General features: G+C 39.3%; 1 protein-coding gene across 2 annotated transcripts; it reads right to left on the reverse strand.

Moving 5' to 3' along the window:
• Nucleotides 1-912: 912 nt before the first annotated feature.
• Nucleotides 913-14,398, reverse strand: STEAP1 (STEAP family member 1). Of its 2 annotated transcripts, XM_086396238.1 has the most exons (5): nt 13,709-14,398; nt 7,801-7,916; nt 4,976-5,488; nt 4,008-4,172; nt 913-1,274 (listed from the first exon to the last, which is right to left on the reverse strand). In XM_086396238.1, the coding sequence occupies exons 2-5, from the start codon at nt 7,882-7,884 to the stop codon at nt 1,017-1,019; spliced, it is 1,020 nt and encodes a 339-aa protein (XP_086252364.1). In that variant the 5' UTR covers nt 7,885-7,916; nt 13,709-14,398; the 3' UTR covers nt 913-1,016. The 2 variants fall into 2 exon arrangements, with proteins under 2 accessions (XP_086252364.1, XP_086252365.1); XM_086396239.1 differs by lacking the exon at nt 7,801-7,916 and having other exon boundaries at nt 13,709-13,960.
• Between the last annotated feature and the right edge of the window lie 280 nt (nt 14,399-14,678).

Consider the following 14,678-nt stretch of genomic DNA (forward strand, 5'->3'; position numbering starts at 1 on the left):
ATTATGTATATAAAAACTTACATCTTTTAATCCCAATCTCCCACTTCATCCTTCCCTCAACTCTCTCCCACTTGGCAACTACCAGTCTGTTCTCTATGTGCGAGTCTGTTTCATAGATAGGTTTATTTGTGTCATAATTTAGATTCTACATACAAGTGATATGATATGATACTTGTCTTTCTCTTTCTGACTTACTTCACTTAGTATGATAATCTCTAGTTGTATCCATGTTGCTGCAAATGGTACTACTTTTTTATGGCTGAGTAGTATTCCATTATATGTAAGTACCATATCTTCTTATCCATTCATCTGTCAATGGATATTTAGGTTATTGCTACTGTGAATAGTGCAGCAATTAATACTGTGGTGCATGTACCTTTTTGAGTTATAGTTTTATTTGGATATATGTCCAGGAATGGGATTGCTGGGTAATATGGTAATTCTATTATTAGTTTTCTGAGGAACCTCCATATTATTTATCACAGTGGCTGCACCAACTTACATTCCCACCAACAGTGGAGGAGGGTTCCCTTTTCTCCACACCCTCTCCAGCTTTTGTTATTTGTAGAGGTTTTAATGACAGCCATTCTGACTGGTGTCAGGTGGTACCTCATTGTAATTTTGATTTGCATCTCTCATAATTGGTGATGTTGAGCATCATTTCATGTGCCTATTGGCCATCAGATAGTATCTTTTTTCATGGCTCATGATAACTTTTAAGGAGTATCAGGGACTGATATTTTAAGGCCTTTTATTATTTATAATGTTATGTAGTCTGATAAATCAGATGTGATTATTTTGTTATGCTCAGCTTTCCTGAACATATGGAATGTGCTAAAGATTAATTTCTCACTTTGAATCAAATCTGAAAGGAAATACACACATTACAAACATCACCCATAAACAAAGAGATATGTTAAGATCCTCAAGAGGTCATTTTATTAAACAAATACAAATTTGAAGTGTTTATGATAAAATATATCGATATTGGACAAAAATGTGTATAAACAGCAATTCTACAACTGAGAAGACATCTCAGTTTTATTAATTTTGGTGACATCTTCCCAACCATGTCTAATCTTCAGTATCTTCTTCCTCAAGCACGGCAGGAGTAGTATGACTTTGCATATCAGGACAACAATTGGAAGGAAAACAGCTATCATAAAAGTTGGAGGTGTATGCCATATAAATTGTTTTATATCTACCCATTTATTCCAGGCAAAAATCAATGCATGTATTGTACCCAGCAGAAGGGAAACAATTCCTAGCTTGCTCTGCAAAAGAGAAAAAGAATTATCTTGGTGAGAATGGTTCATTAAGAGTTTATTTCATCCTATACCATCTAGATCTGTTATGTTGCTTAGACATTCTTCCATTCATCTGTTATTATCCACTCATCTTTTCCACTCTTTCTACATGTGGGTAATGCCTTTGTCTCCAGGCTATTTGAGAAAATTCACAACCATTCTCCTTTTGGTCTCAGATAATCAGTAACACTGTCCTCTCCTTCTCCATACCTTGTTTTTCTCTCTTATGATATTTATTTTATGATGCTCTATCCCCTGTGTATTTGCCTTAATTCTGCTTAACAAGAGACATCTAAACTCAGAAACTCTGTCTTATCATCACAGGATCCCTGTAGAATCAACACAATGATTTGCACGTTTTAGGTTCTCAATAAATATTTGTAGGTTGACTGAAGATCAGTGCAAAATCAGCTTGGTACTAGTGATCTTTATCAATTATAAAGGCAACTAAAGTGATTCAGTTTGAGCAAACCCCAAGAGATGATGAGGGACAGGGAAGCCTGGCAGGCTGCAGTATATGGGGTCATGAAGAGTCAGACATGACTTGGCTACTGAACAACAACAACAAAGTTATTGACGATGATTTTGGTATATTCATACTAAAGTGAATGATCTTGGCCTTTGTTTAAAAAATCAAACATTTTTGATAAAGTGGAAAAACACTAACAATTATCTCAATGTTTGAACAAAACAGAGATATGTAGACGTAGACGTGAAGAAAAATTTTAGCTTGCACTAGGATACTTGGCACCATCCAGACAAAGTTTTAAAAATAATTGTTCACCTATGTAGTTTCATGGCATTCTGACAATAGTTCTTCTAGATATCTTTTGACTTCTATTCACTTTATGGGAAATATTCACTAGACTGCTAGAATGAATCCAACTCACAATTATTCAGCAGTGAATAAGCCCCAGTGAATACAATCAAATAGCTAAGTTTATGTTTTTAGATATAAATGTCCAAGGTAAATCATAGAGTAATCAGTTCTTGGATTGTTAATGAAAAGTTTCTAGGTTATTAATTAAAAAATATATGTAGTTGGTTGGAGACTAATTTACCAAATTTGTATTGTGTACATATTATGGGCTAGGTCAGAGAAGGCAATGGCACCCCACTCCAGTACTCTCGCCTGGGAAAATCCTGTGGATGGAGGAGCATGGTAGGCTGCAGTCCATGGGGTCCCTAAGAGTCGGATACGACTGAGCGACTTCACTTTCACTTTTCACTTTCATGCATTGGAGGAGGAAATGGCAACCCATTCCAGTGTTCTTGCCTGGAGAATCCCAGGGACGGGGGAGTCTGGTGGCCTGCCGTCTATGGGGTCGCACAGAGTCGGACACAACTGAAGCGACCTAGCAGCAGCAGCAGTATGGGCTACGTGTTGTACCTTGAGTGGAATGGGATGGGTTGTCTAGACATAGTGCTTGACTTTATCATTAAATATGTAAAGTGACACACAGCATATGTGTGACGGGCAGAGCAGTGTAAGAAGAAAGTTATTTAATGAGGAATAGACTATTGGCTAATATTTAATGGCTATCAAGCTAAACCAACAAAATCAGCAATTATTGTGCTTGGAAAACATGGCACCATCTCTAAACCACATTTGAATAAGAGGGAGACATTCTTTCCAGCTTAATCAGATGATTAAAGTGTCTGTTGGAGTATATGCATGGATGTGTAGAAAGGACAGTGAGGATTAGCTGACTTTGTGAGATTTCTAAAGATGTCCACTCATAAAAGATAGAACACTGTGGTTTAGCATCTTGGCAGTGCTTAGGACTGAATTAAGCTCAGCCTTTTGAATATTGTGACATGGATCCCCTTGTGATTTCTGGCACATTGTTCTTTTTAGGGTATAATCTACCACTAGCAAGTTAACCTTGGTGAATTTGAGATAATTTTGAATTCCAAGAATATTGAAAAACTTCAAGTGAGTAAGTTACAAAAAAATTAACTTGGAAAAAGAAGCCTTTAAAATAAGATACTAAAATAGATAAAATTCCATAGTTTGGTAGATAAAATGCCATAGTTCAAGGAGGATAGTACAAAGCCATGTAACTTAAAAGGCATGAATAAAGTCAGAGACAGACAAATTTTTTTTCTTTCTATCTTTGGAGAACTAAGTAAACAATATTGAATTTCTAAAACATCAAATTTGTTGTTATTAAACAGATAGCAAATGGTCTAATGAGTTTCAAATGTTAGAAATAATATTTTTCTTTGAGCAATGCCTTTTGTATGTGTCTAAAAAACATTTCCCGTATTTATAAGCAAGAGGGAAAATGACAGAAGAGCACATTTTTAATTGGAACAAGTATGAGATCTTCATTATTGGAAAACCATGTTATTTTTTATGGGTTAAAGTCTATATGCGTGCATGCCAAGTCACTTCAGTCATGTCCGACTCTTTGCTACCCTATGGACTGTAGCCTGCTAGGCTCCTCTATCCATGGGATTCTCCAGGCAAGAATACTGGAGTGGATTGCCATGCCCTCCTCCAGGGGATCTTCCCAACCCAGGGATCGACCAAGATTGAACCTGGTCTCTTATGTCTCCTTGTCATTGGCAGGAAGGCTCTTTACCACTAGCGCCACCTGGGAAGCCCATATACTAAAGTCTATACACTTGATGACAGTATAAGCACAAAAAGATTTACCTTGCTGAGGAGTCAGAGTTATTTTGTATATAATTTACCTGAATATAGTGAAATTCTCTCCATGTCAGAGAATCACTCACAGATGGAATAGATGTCACAGCCAACAGAGCTAGTATTGCAAGTGCCACGATTCCCAGCGATACATAAATTTCCATTCTCCAAACATCATGTTCAATCCAGGCATTTTCGTTATTTTGTTGGACCTAACAGAGGATGAAAAGAGGAAGGAAAAATATGCAAACAACATTTGTTTCCAGTGTAAGAACCTCCTTCCATGCTCCCTCTACTGTGGAGGACCTGATAACTAGCTGTGCTTAGTTGCTCAGTCATGTCCGACTGTTTTCAACCTCAAGGATTGTAGCCCACTAGGCTCCTCTGTCCCTGGGGATTTTCCAGGCAAGAATACTGGAGTGGGTTGCCATGCCCTCCTTCAGGGGATCTTCCCAACCCAGGGATTGAAACCAGGTCTCCCGAGTTGCAGGCGGATTCTTTACCGTCTGAGCCATCAGGGAAGCCCCCTGATAACTAGGGGCTTCCACAAATTTATGACGGTATTTTTTGCATTTCTCTAAGAGAAATGACATAGGTGCTATTAACCTCCTTCCTTGAATGCAACATTTATATAATCTGTTTTATTAATTTATATAATAGCTAATGGTTAGAACTGTCATATGTGGTAAAAAAGCAGAAAATACTAAGAGTTAGCATTAAAAATAAACCTTCTGAGGGTGGTAGAAGATTGAAATGTGGCTCTGTCCATGAACAAAACACTTATTTGTGTTTTTAAAGTTGTAGCTTACTATTTTCAGCTTAAAAAACATTCCTCATGTAGAATTATACAACCAAGCCTAGTAAAGAGTTATAAAAACATTTTTTTTTAGAACAGAATACTTTCCCAACACAGGGTTTCAATAGAGGTTTGGGGGTACTGATATTAAAATAAGAAAGAGTTGATTTGTTAGGAGACTTAGACTTTTTAGTTTAATGGTCAGCCATGTCATCCTACCTGTTGATATGCCCAGTTCAGCAACCTATATCTGTAGGATCGCCTCATCGGATAGGATAAACTGTAAATTGCATGTAGTACAGCAAAAAAGAAACTGAGAAGACCAAACTGCTTTCTTGTTACCATCCACCTATCCAACCAGTGCGGAAATTTCTTATACTTAGTTCCATTATGAAGCTGCACAACTGCTGCTATCACACCTGGCAAATAAACCAGTGCCAAGAGGGTGATGGAAACCATTGGCAAGACTTTGTTGATGACCAGGATTGGAATTTTATAAAAATACTGTTGATGGGAAGTCACAAAAGGGTGAATTATTTCCCTCACAAGAGTGTAGAGAAAAGTCAGAGATGATACAATAGCGGCGATTTTAATTGGCAAGCGCCACTTTGGAAAGAGTTTCTGTTTTTGCTGAAGCTCTGGGGGGCAATCAAATTCATCAAAATGGGTTGTTTGGTGCAAGTGCAAAAGCACATGTCTTTTCAGCATGCCGATCTCTTCTGAGTCTTTATTCTACAAAGGAAAGAAAATAAACATCTTAAAATTGAACAAAACAATGGGATGTCTCTCAAACTAATTACTTACTGTTCATTGTGCTTATCAGTAAAAAAGGACATTTAGAACCCTACTTTCGGATACTGATTAACTGAAGATGGCATACACTACGTGGCAATGATCAAAGGTGCACTTAGATATCCTATCTTTGTTGGCTGCTGCTAAGTAGCTTCAATCGTGTCCGACTCTGTGTGATCCCATAGACGGCAGCCCACCAGGCTCCTCTGTCCCTGGGATTCTCCAGGCAAGAACACTGGAGTGGGTTGCCATTTCCTTCTCCAATGCATGCATGCATGCTAAGTCCCTTCAGTTGTGTCCAACTCTGTGCGACCCTATGGACAGCAGCCCACCAGCCTCCTCTACCCACAGGATTCTCTAGGCAAGAATAGTGGAGTGGGTTGCCATTTCCTTCTCTTTGTTGGGGTTCTCCATAATTTATGTTACTCATTTTTCTTTAAGTCAGAAGAAATATATGCTTCAGATACATTCACTAGATCTCAGACCACTGTGTTTCTATCTTAAAAGCATAAAAGAATGAAATAATGCAACTGGGAAACAAAAACCGAAAAACTAAAAAAAAAAAATCTAGTAATCCTTGGTAAAAATAATAACACTTATAAATTATCATAGTCGTATTTGTTTTATAATTCTTTTGGACAACTCTTTGTGAAGATCTGAAGAATGAATTCTTTATTCATTCAAGTACAAAGGGCCAGGAATAATGCAGTCGTTACTATTAGATAAAAACATGTAATTTGCATCATGTAGTCTTTTTAAAAAATTAATTATTATCGGAGTACAGTTGATTTACAATGTTGTGTTAGTCTCTGCTGTACAGCAAAGTGAATCAGTTATACGTATACATATATCCACTCTCTTTTAGATTCTTTCCCCAGATAGGTCATTACAGACTATTGAGTAGAGTTCTCTATGCTGTACAGTAGGTTTTAATTAATTATCTATTTTATATTTGGTAGTGTGTATATGTCAAGCCCAGTCTCCCAATTTCTCTCTCTCCCCCATCCCATAGACTTATAGTCACAAAATATTTCATTTGTATAAATACTAACAGATAAATTGTTAAATGGTACAAAGACTATGTAAGGAGTTAAATCCCACAGGGATGATCTATTTCCTGAGAAAGTTATATTTCTTTACCCAGTTGCATTTATAGGTAGTCAACAATTCAAAAATTTGCATTGAGAAGTTTGTCACTTCCACAACTGACTGATATAGCAGCAAATTAAAAAAAAATAGGAACTTATATCAGGGTTTCATATTGTGTTACTTTATGAATAAATTTCTCACTCAATATGTTATTTCTAATTTCTTATAGCTCTATATGCAGACCTATAACATTTTAATGCTCAAAATGATAGTGATTATCTTATTTCCTCACGTTGTGCAGAGTAACTTTAATTCACATAGTTCTGTATCATTTTTCGTGTTTAAAAATGACCTCTTGACCTTTGACTTTTACTTTCAGTAATAAATCACTGCTACATCCAGTAATTTTTCCAATTACTTCATTTAGAAGGGAGCTGAGCATAATATAGATTTTGCCATCTCTGCATTTAAAATAGTCCACTGAGATCAATTTTCTGGTTAAGGGTGAAGAATTATGGGACAGCAAGCAAGACAGTTCACTCGAAAAATGAAAATGATTTTATGTACATTTTAAACAGTATCTACTTGTACTACTTAATTTTTTCTATTAAGATAACTAAGATAAAATAAATACTTTCTGTTAAAATTGTAGTTGATATCAGTTGGGAAGGTAAAAAGTTTGGAACCAATATTTTCCACCACTCATTAAGTCAGATAAGTTAATAAAAAGCATTTAATCTTGATGTGGGGTAAAAGTGTGACAGATGATTCTTATTCCAAAATTGAATTTATTTGGTTAAATAGTGAATCATCAATTAACTTGATGATCTCTTGGTAAGATGCCATGTGCCTATGAAAAAGCACATTTGTGAAACTACTGTTATATGGGCAGTGATGACTTGTTCAAAAACCTTAGACCCACAGAATGTTAGAAAGAATTGGAAGGGCCTTGGAGATGATCTGGATTTTCAGCGACTTATTCAAGGTTATTTGGCTAAGTTCATGACCATCAAGGTACAACTTCTCTTATAGCCCACAGTGCCCTTTACCCATCACAATATCAGTACCAGGAATCAGAGCAAAGGGTGAAAATCACTTTTTTATAACATTAGGAGATACTGAACAACATTTGAATTATTTATAGATTTTAATTATTATTTTACCAAATAATCATCTTCTTCTAGATTTCTCCTAGGCTTCATTTTCCAAAGTTCTTCTTGGTTTGTGATGTCTTGTCTGCTCTCCATTTAATTCTATAAAATAGTATGGCTTCAGCCACCTATAAAAATAAAAATTACTGTCTTCATGTCTATGCTATTTATGATATTAATGTTTGATAGGGAAATATGAAAAATTAACTCATATGAGGGCTAGTGTGAGAAAATACAGTTTAAAATACAGTGACTGACTCATTTAACCTCACATTATAATCTGTAAAAATTCAAACAAGTGCTCTTGTGTCAATAGTGAGTGTATTTCTTTGTCCAGCTATCAGTGCAATGAATGACCCAAGTATCTATATGGAATTCAAAGAGTCAGATGTTGCCTTTTATTTTAGGAGACTTTAACTTCAGGTGTTCATTTGGAGGAAAGTCAACTCCCCTCAAAGATAAATAGAATTGGGAATGCAGTTTTTCAAGAGTAACAATATTGTCAGTGACAGTTAGAGTTCGATGCTATAAGATTATACTTCAGGAAGCTGTGTTTTAATAGACTTTTGGGGTTGACACGAATCTGAAACAATAGTGAAATGATTTTATGGGGATATGTATTCTTAGTTTCAGAAAACAAACAGAATAGACAGTCTAGTAGGGTGAATCCTAATAGCACCATGAAGGACTGAAATGTTCTATATTCAGTGTGCCATTTTCCCATCAGAGTTACAGACGTGGTTTTGTTGGTAAGACATGCATTTCTAGTATTTTTCCAGTGGGGTTGTTGAGATGTATTCAGTCACTGACATGCGCACTCTCCTGGTTAGCCCTAAGGAAATTATTTTGTCACACTTCCTACCAGATAAAAGATGCCTAATGAATTATGGACAGAGGTTTGTGACACTGTACAGGAGACAGGGATCAAGACCATCCCCAAGAAAAAGAAATGCAAAAAAGCAAAATAGCTCTCTGAGGAGGCCTTACAGATAGCTGTGAAAAGAAGAGAAGTGAAAAGCAAAGGAGAAAAGGAAAGATATACCCATTTGAATGCAGAGTTCCAAAGAATAGCAAGGAGAGATAAGAAAGCCTTCCTCAGCGATCAGTGCAAAGAAATAGAGGAAAATAATAGAATGGGAAAGACTAGAGATCTCTTGAAGAAAATTAGAGATACCAAGGGAACATTTCATGCAAAGATGGGCTCAATAAGGAACAGGAATGGTATGGATCTAACAGAAGCAGAGGTATTAAGAAGAGGTGGCAAGAATACACAGAAGAACTGTACAAAAAAGATCTTCATGACCCAGATAATCACGATGGTGTGATCACTCACCTAGAGCCAGACATCCTAGAACGTGAAGTCAAATGGGCCTTAGGAAGCATCATTATGAACAAGCTAGTGGAGGTGATGGAATTCCAGTTGAGCGATTTCAAATCCTAAAAGATGATGCTGTGAAAGTGCTGCACTCAATATGCCAGCAAATTTGGAGAACTCAGCAGTGGCCACAGGACTGGCAAAGGTCAGTTTTCATTCCAATCCCAAAGAAAGGCAATGTCAAAGAATGCTCAAACTAACTGCACAATTGCACTCATCTCACACACTAGTAGAGTAATGCTCAAAATTCTCCAGGCCAGACTTCAATAATACATGAACTGTGAACTTCCAGATGTTCAAGCTGGATTTAGAAAAGGCAGAGGAACCAGAGATCAAATTGCCAACATCCGCTGGATCATGGAAAAAGCAAGAGAGTTCCAGAAAAACATCTATTTCTGCTTTATTGACTATGCCAAAGACTTTGACTGTGTGGACCACAGCAAACGCTGGAATATTCTGAAAGAGATGGGAATACCAGACCACCTGACCTGCCTCTTGAGAAATCTGTATGCAGGTCAGGAAGCAACAGCTAGAACTGGACGTGGGACTACAGACTGGTTCCAAATCAGGAAAGGAGTACGTCAAGGCTGTATATTGTCACCCTGCTTGTTTAACTTACATGCATAGTACATCAGGAGAAATGCCAGGCTGGATGAAGCACCAACTGGAATCAAGATTGCCAGGAGAAATATCAATAACCTCAGATATGCAGATGACACCACCCATATGGCAGAAGGTGGAGAAGAACTAAAGAAACTCTTGATGAAAGTGAAAGAGAAGAGTGAAAAAGTTAGCTTAAAGGTCAACATTCAGAAATCTAAGATCATGGCATCGGTCCCATCACTTCATGGCAAATAGATGGGGAAACAGTGGAAAGAATGGCAGACTTTATTTTTTGGGGGGCTCCAAAATCACTGCAGATGGTGACTGCAGCCATGAATTTAAAGGACTCTTACTCCTTGGAAGGAAAGTTATAACCAACCTAGATAGCATATTAAAAAGCAGAGACATTACTTTGCCAACAAAGGTCTGTCTTGTCAAGGCTATGGTTTTTCCTGTGGTCATGTATGGATGTGAGAGTTGGACTGTGAAGAAAGCTGAGTGCCAAAGAATTGATGCTTTTGAACTGTGGTGTTGGAGAAGACTCTTGAGAGTCCCTTGGACTGCAAGGAGATCAAACCAGTCCATCCTAAAGGAAATCAGTCCTGAATATTCATTGGAAGGACTGATGTTGAAGCTGAAACTCCAATACTTTGGCCACCTGATGCGAAGAACTGACTTATTTGAAAAGACCCTGATGCTGGGAAAGATTGAAGGCAGGAGGAAAAGGGGAGGACAGAGGATGAGATGGTTGAATGGTATCATCGACTCAATGGACATGAGTTTGAGTAAACTCCAGGAGTTAGTGATGGACAGGGAGGCCTGGCGTGCTGCAGCCCATGGGGTCTAAACTGAACTGAACTTTCTTTAACACCCTTCGCAGATCCTCACCTGGGCTTGGTGTAACATTTTTTAGGAAAGGGAAACATATGATGTCACAATATTATTCACTGTTTTATTAGTTCTAAATTTATTTCCATAGGAATACATCACCAATTTGTCCATTATGAAATTCAATAAGAAAACAGATTATCTATACAACCATTTGACTGATAGAAACATTCCAAGTGTTTCTGAATTTTGTTTTTGTTGTTTAGTCGCTAAATCATGGCTGACTCTTTTGTGACTCCATGGACTACAGCCTTCTAGGCTCAGCTGTTCATGGGATTTTAGACCACTTGTCATACTTTATTAAGTGGAAAGTTGTTTCCAGTAGTTTAAAACACATCAAAACATTCTCCAACTTAAAATAATTATTTGTTTTTAATTTTTAGCTGTGCTGGGCAGCATGTGGGATCTTAGTTCCCAACCAGGGATCAAACTTGCATGCCCTGTATTGGAAACACAGAGTCTTCACCACTGGACCACGGCATGGCGGGGGGCGGGGGCGGGGGCGGGGGGGGGGCGGTCCCCGTTCTCCAACTTTTAGAGGTTTGAGCTTCACAAAGAATAAAGTGGAGCCATCTTTACATAATGCCAACATGTGCCTTTGTTGAAGTGCTCTGAGAACATTTTCCATCTGTTGCTTGTTTCAAAATTTCACAATATTCATGATAAAATTATTTGTTTTGGTCTACCCACATTTTTTTCCCACTTATTTTTATGATCTAAAACACATCTCCTATCCAAAGAAATGCCCTCTTTTGGCCACAGATATGGGCATGTGACTCAGTCTTGACTAATGACAGTTCTCTATTCTGTTCATCACACTGATTATTCGGGAGATGGTACACATCTCTATTTGAGCCAAATAGAGTCCTTCTCTGATATATTTATATTTGAAAGTGGAAGATAAATACAAAATGTCTTTAACATTTTGTTATATTGGGATGATACAAGCCTCCATGCCTTCTTCTGCATGCTGAAAGGAGGAAGGTGTCTTCAACAGGACAGAAGCAAGCCAACACACAGGAGCCTAGGCAACAAATGAGGACAGACACAGAAGAGACCTGGCATATTCAAGTATATAGAGTCTCTGAAACCAGATCCTGAATTTTTTGGTTACACAAGCCAATATATTACCTATTTTGCTTGTTAGTTTGAGTTGGGTGTGTATCACTGGCAGTTGAAAGAGTTTCGAGTACAGCATATGCCAATCGTCAAGTATCTATGAATGCAAACCTATGACCGACAATAAGCAGGAAAAGGAGAAAAGAGATTTCATGTCTGCTCTGGAGCAGTTTATAATCTATTTCCTTAAGAAGTATTATTCCAAATCATTTGGTGATCTAACCAACATTATTATTGTGGTAATTTGGGAGTTTGCATGTGACTAGGAATACAAGTTCTATCTATTGTAATCAAAGACAAATAATTCACTATGTTTAGAAGATGTTTTAACTGTAAGTTTCAGGATGGTAAAGATTGTAACATACAAATCTATACTTATTCAATATTAAGTCATTAATCATACTGTGAACAAGGTAGGCAGTGGGAATATAAAGTTAAATGAGATGAAGACTCTGCTTTCAAAAACCTCAAAGTTTAGGAGACAAGGCAGACATTTCAAGAACTGACTACACAGTAGTGCAGTGTATAGGAAAGGAAGACAAAATTTTATGGACAGAAGGAGGCATGAGAAGGGTGAAGGCTTCATCTGGCCCTGGCCCTGGGGCATCTAGCAAGCTGGCAGAATTTGCTGACTGAGGGCCACTGTGTACAGAATCTGGGTGCAAAGCCGGAGTGGCCCTGTGGAGGTATCCAACCATTCATCTGTGTGGTAGGAAGACCATGTGGGAGAGCAAAGGAAAAACCCCAGGCGGCAAGGGCGCTTGTTAACTGTGTCGCCCACAGTCCTCTTTGTGCCCTGAAGCCAAGAAAATATCAGTCAAGTAAAATATGTTGGTTTCCCTCACACAGTAACCAAATGTATAATTTAAGTTCTACAATAAAATTTTTTCATCAACAAAAACAACAGGAAACAGCACAGTATTCAGATGTTAGGAACTCCAGAAATTGATCCATTAAAACCCAAAGTATATTTCTTTCATCTCCATTAAAACCCAAAGCGTATTTCTGATGTGACTGTTCCAGTTTGCTGTAGCCCGACCTGAGGTTCCTGCTAAATATTAACACAGCCCAACTGACTATGTTAATGTCAAAGAATTTAGAATATGAAGAAACTCAATGACTGGGATACATCGTGAGTTTTGTTGCATTTCCAAACCTTCTATCTATACTTTCAACTGCAAACTACCACATTTAACTATGTGAACGGGAGATATTTTTCTTCACTGGGCCATGTTGTTAGGCATTGCTTCCTCCCTGTGCTTAACATTCTGTGCTAAATGAGCGAACTTTTATTAACAGAAGAAGAAAAAGTTTTTAAACAAAAAAAGAACAGAGTCGGGAATTTGGAAGTGTTGGTAAATTTTATGTCTACAAACTTCTTCCAGTGGTTTTGACCTCTGACAAATATAAAGCCTTGATTGACTGGAGGGAATTTGAACCCCAACCAGATCCTGAGAGTCAGACTAATGTTCCCAGGACTTAAAATAAAAACTTTCTGTTACAGGAACCCTGAAGACAAGTTGCACGATTTTAAGTGCTGTATACCAATCATTCATCAATGCTATACAAACTCGTGACGCTTTTGCCAAGTTGGAAAACTTGCCATCAGAGCCCGACCTTAGGACAAACTTAACAACCCATCATATCCCCTGAGTCCCCAGCGAGAATGTTCTTCTGTGAGTCCCTGTCTGCCAGCCCCTGGACCGGCCTCAATGGAGCTGTGTGTTCTGTGGAGAGTTCGCTGGAAGGCAGCGCTTCCCGAAGCGGCTCACAAGGGGCAAATTGAGCTGTGCTCGCCCACAAGCGCCGCCGCCCGAGTCCTGGGACGGATCGCAACCCGCTACACCCCTCCCGAGGCTAGGAGCCGGCGCCCGGCTTCGCAGGGGCACCCAGAGGCAGGGAGCAAGGCGAACCAGAACGATTCAAGGGACTCACCCGCTTCTCGGCGTGACCTGACGGTAAGTTGCGGCCGCAGCGCCAGCCCGGAGGTGCCAGTCAGCCCCACGCGGCGCCCGTGCCTCCAGAGAGCTTGCCTATGCTCCCGGGGCAGACCCCGCCTCCTTGTCAATTGCCCGTCCAGCGCCGCCTGCCGGTGCCCGGCGTTGCCAGGCTCCTACTTTACTGGACAGTCCTGGGAGGTCCCAGAACCCATCTTAGGTTTTTCCCCTACCGAGCCATCCGACCACTCCCGTTTTCCTTTCAGAGAGCCGGGTCCTCTGCCTGAGGTCGACTCCGCCCCCTCTCGATCCTCGATTTTCTTGCCTTTCCTTTTCTTTACCTTCCTTCTCTCCGTCTCTCTCTCCCTTCTTTCTCCTCGCCTTTCTTTAATCTCCCAACTATTGAACATTTATACAGTTCTTTAAAGCAGTGGTTCTCAAACTCTAACTTGAATCGCCCGGCTGTATGCGCCAGCGCCCGCGTTACAGGCTCAGTAGCTCAATCGTCTCCAACTCTTTGTGGCTCCATGAATTGTAGCCTGCTAGGTTCCTCTATTAGTGGAGTTTTCCAGGTAAGAATGCTGGAGTGCCATTTCTTTCTCCAAGGATCTTCCCTACCCAGGGATCAAACCCACGTCTCTAGAGTCTCCGGTATTAGCAGGCAGATTCTTTACCACTGTGCCACCTGGGAAGTCGTGCATCTCCTGTAGGGCTTATTAAAACACTGATTTTTGTCCACGCCCACCTTTCCTGGAGAAGGAAATGGCAACCCACTTCAGTGTTCCTGCCTAGAGAATCCCAGGGACTGCGGTGCCTGGTGAGCTGCCGTCTATGGGGTCACACAGAATCGGACACAACTGAAGCGACTTAGCTACCTTTCCTCCTTCCTCTCCCTCTGCTGTTTCTTTTCTTCTTTAGTCGATGTGGGAAGGGGCATGAATTCTCCAGTTCCCAGTAATGCTTAAGCA

The sequence above is a fragment of the Bos grunniens genome, chromosome 4, assembly GCF_055505025.1.
Source record: "Bos grunniens cultivar Pamir isolate PY7600 chromosome 4, Bosgru_T2T1.0, whole genome shotgun sequence".
Taxonomy (NCBI): Eukaryota; Metazoa; Chordata; class Mammalia; order Artiodactyla; family Bovidae; genus Bos; species Bos grunniens.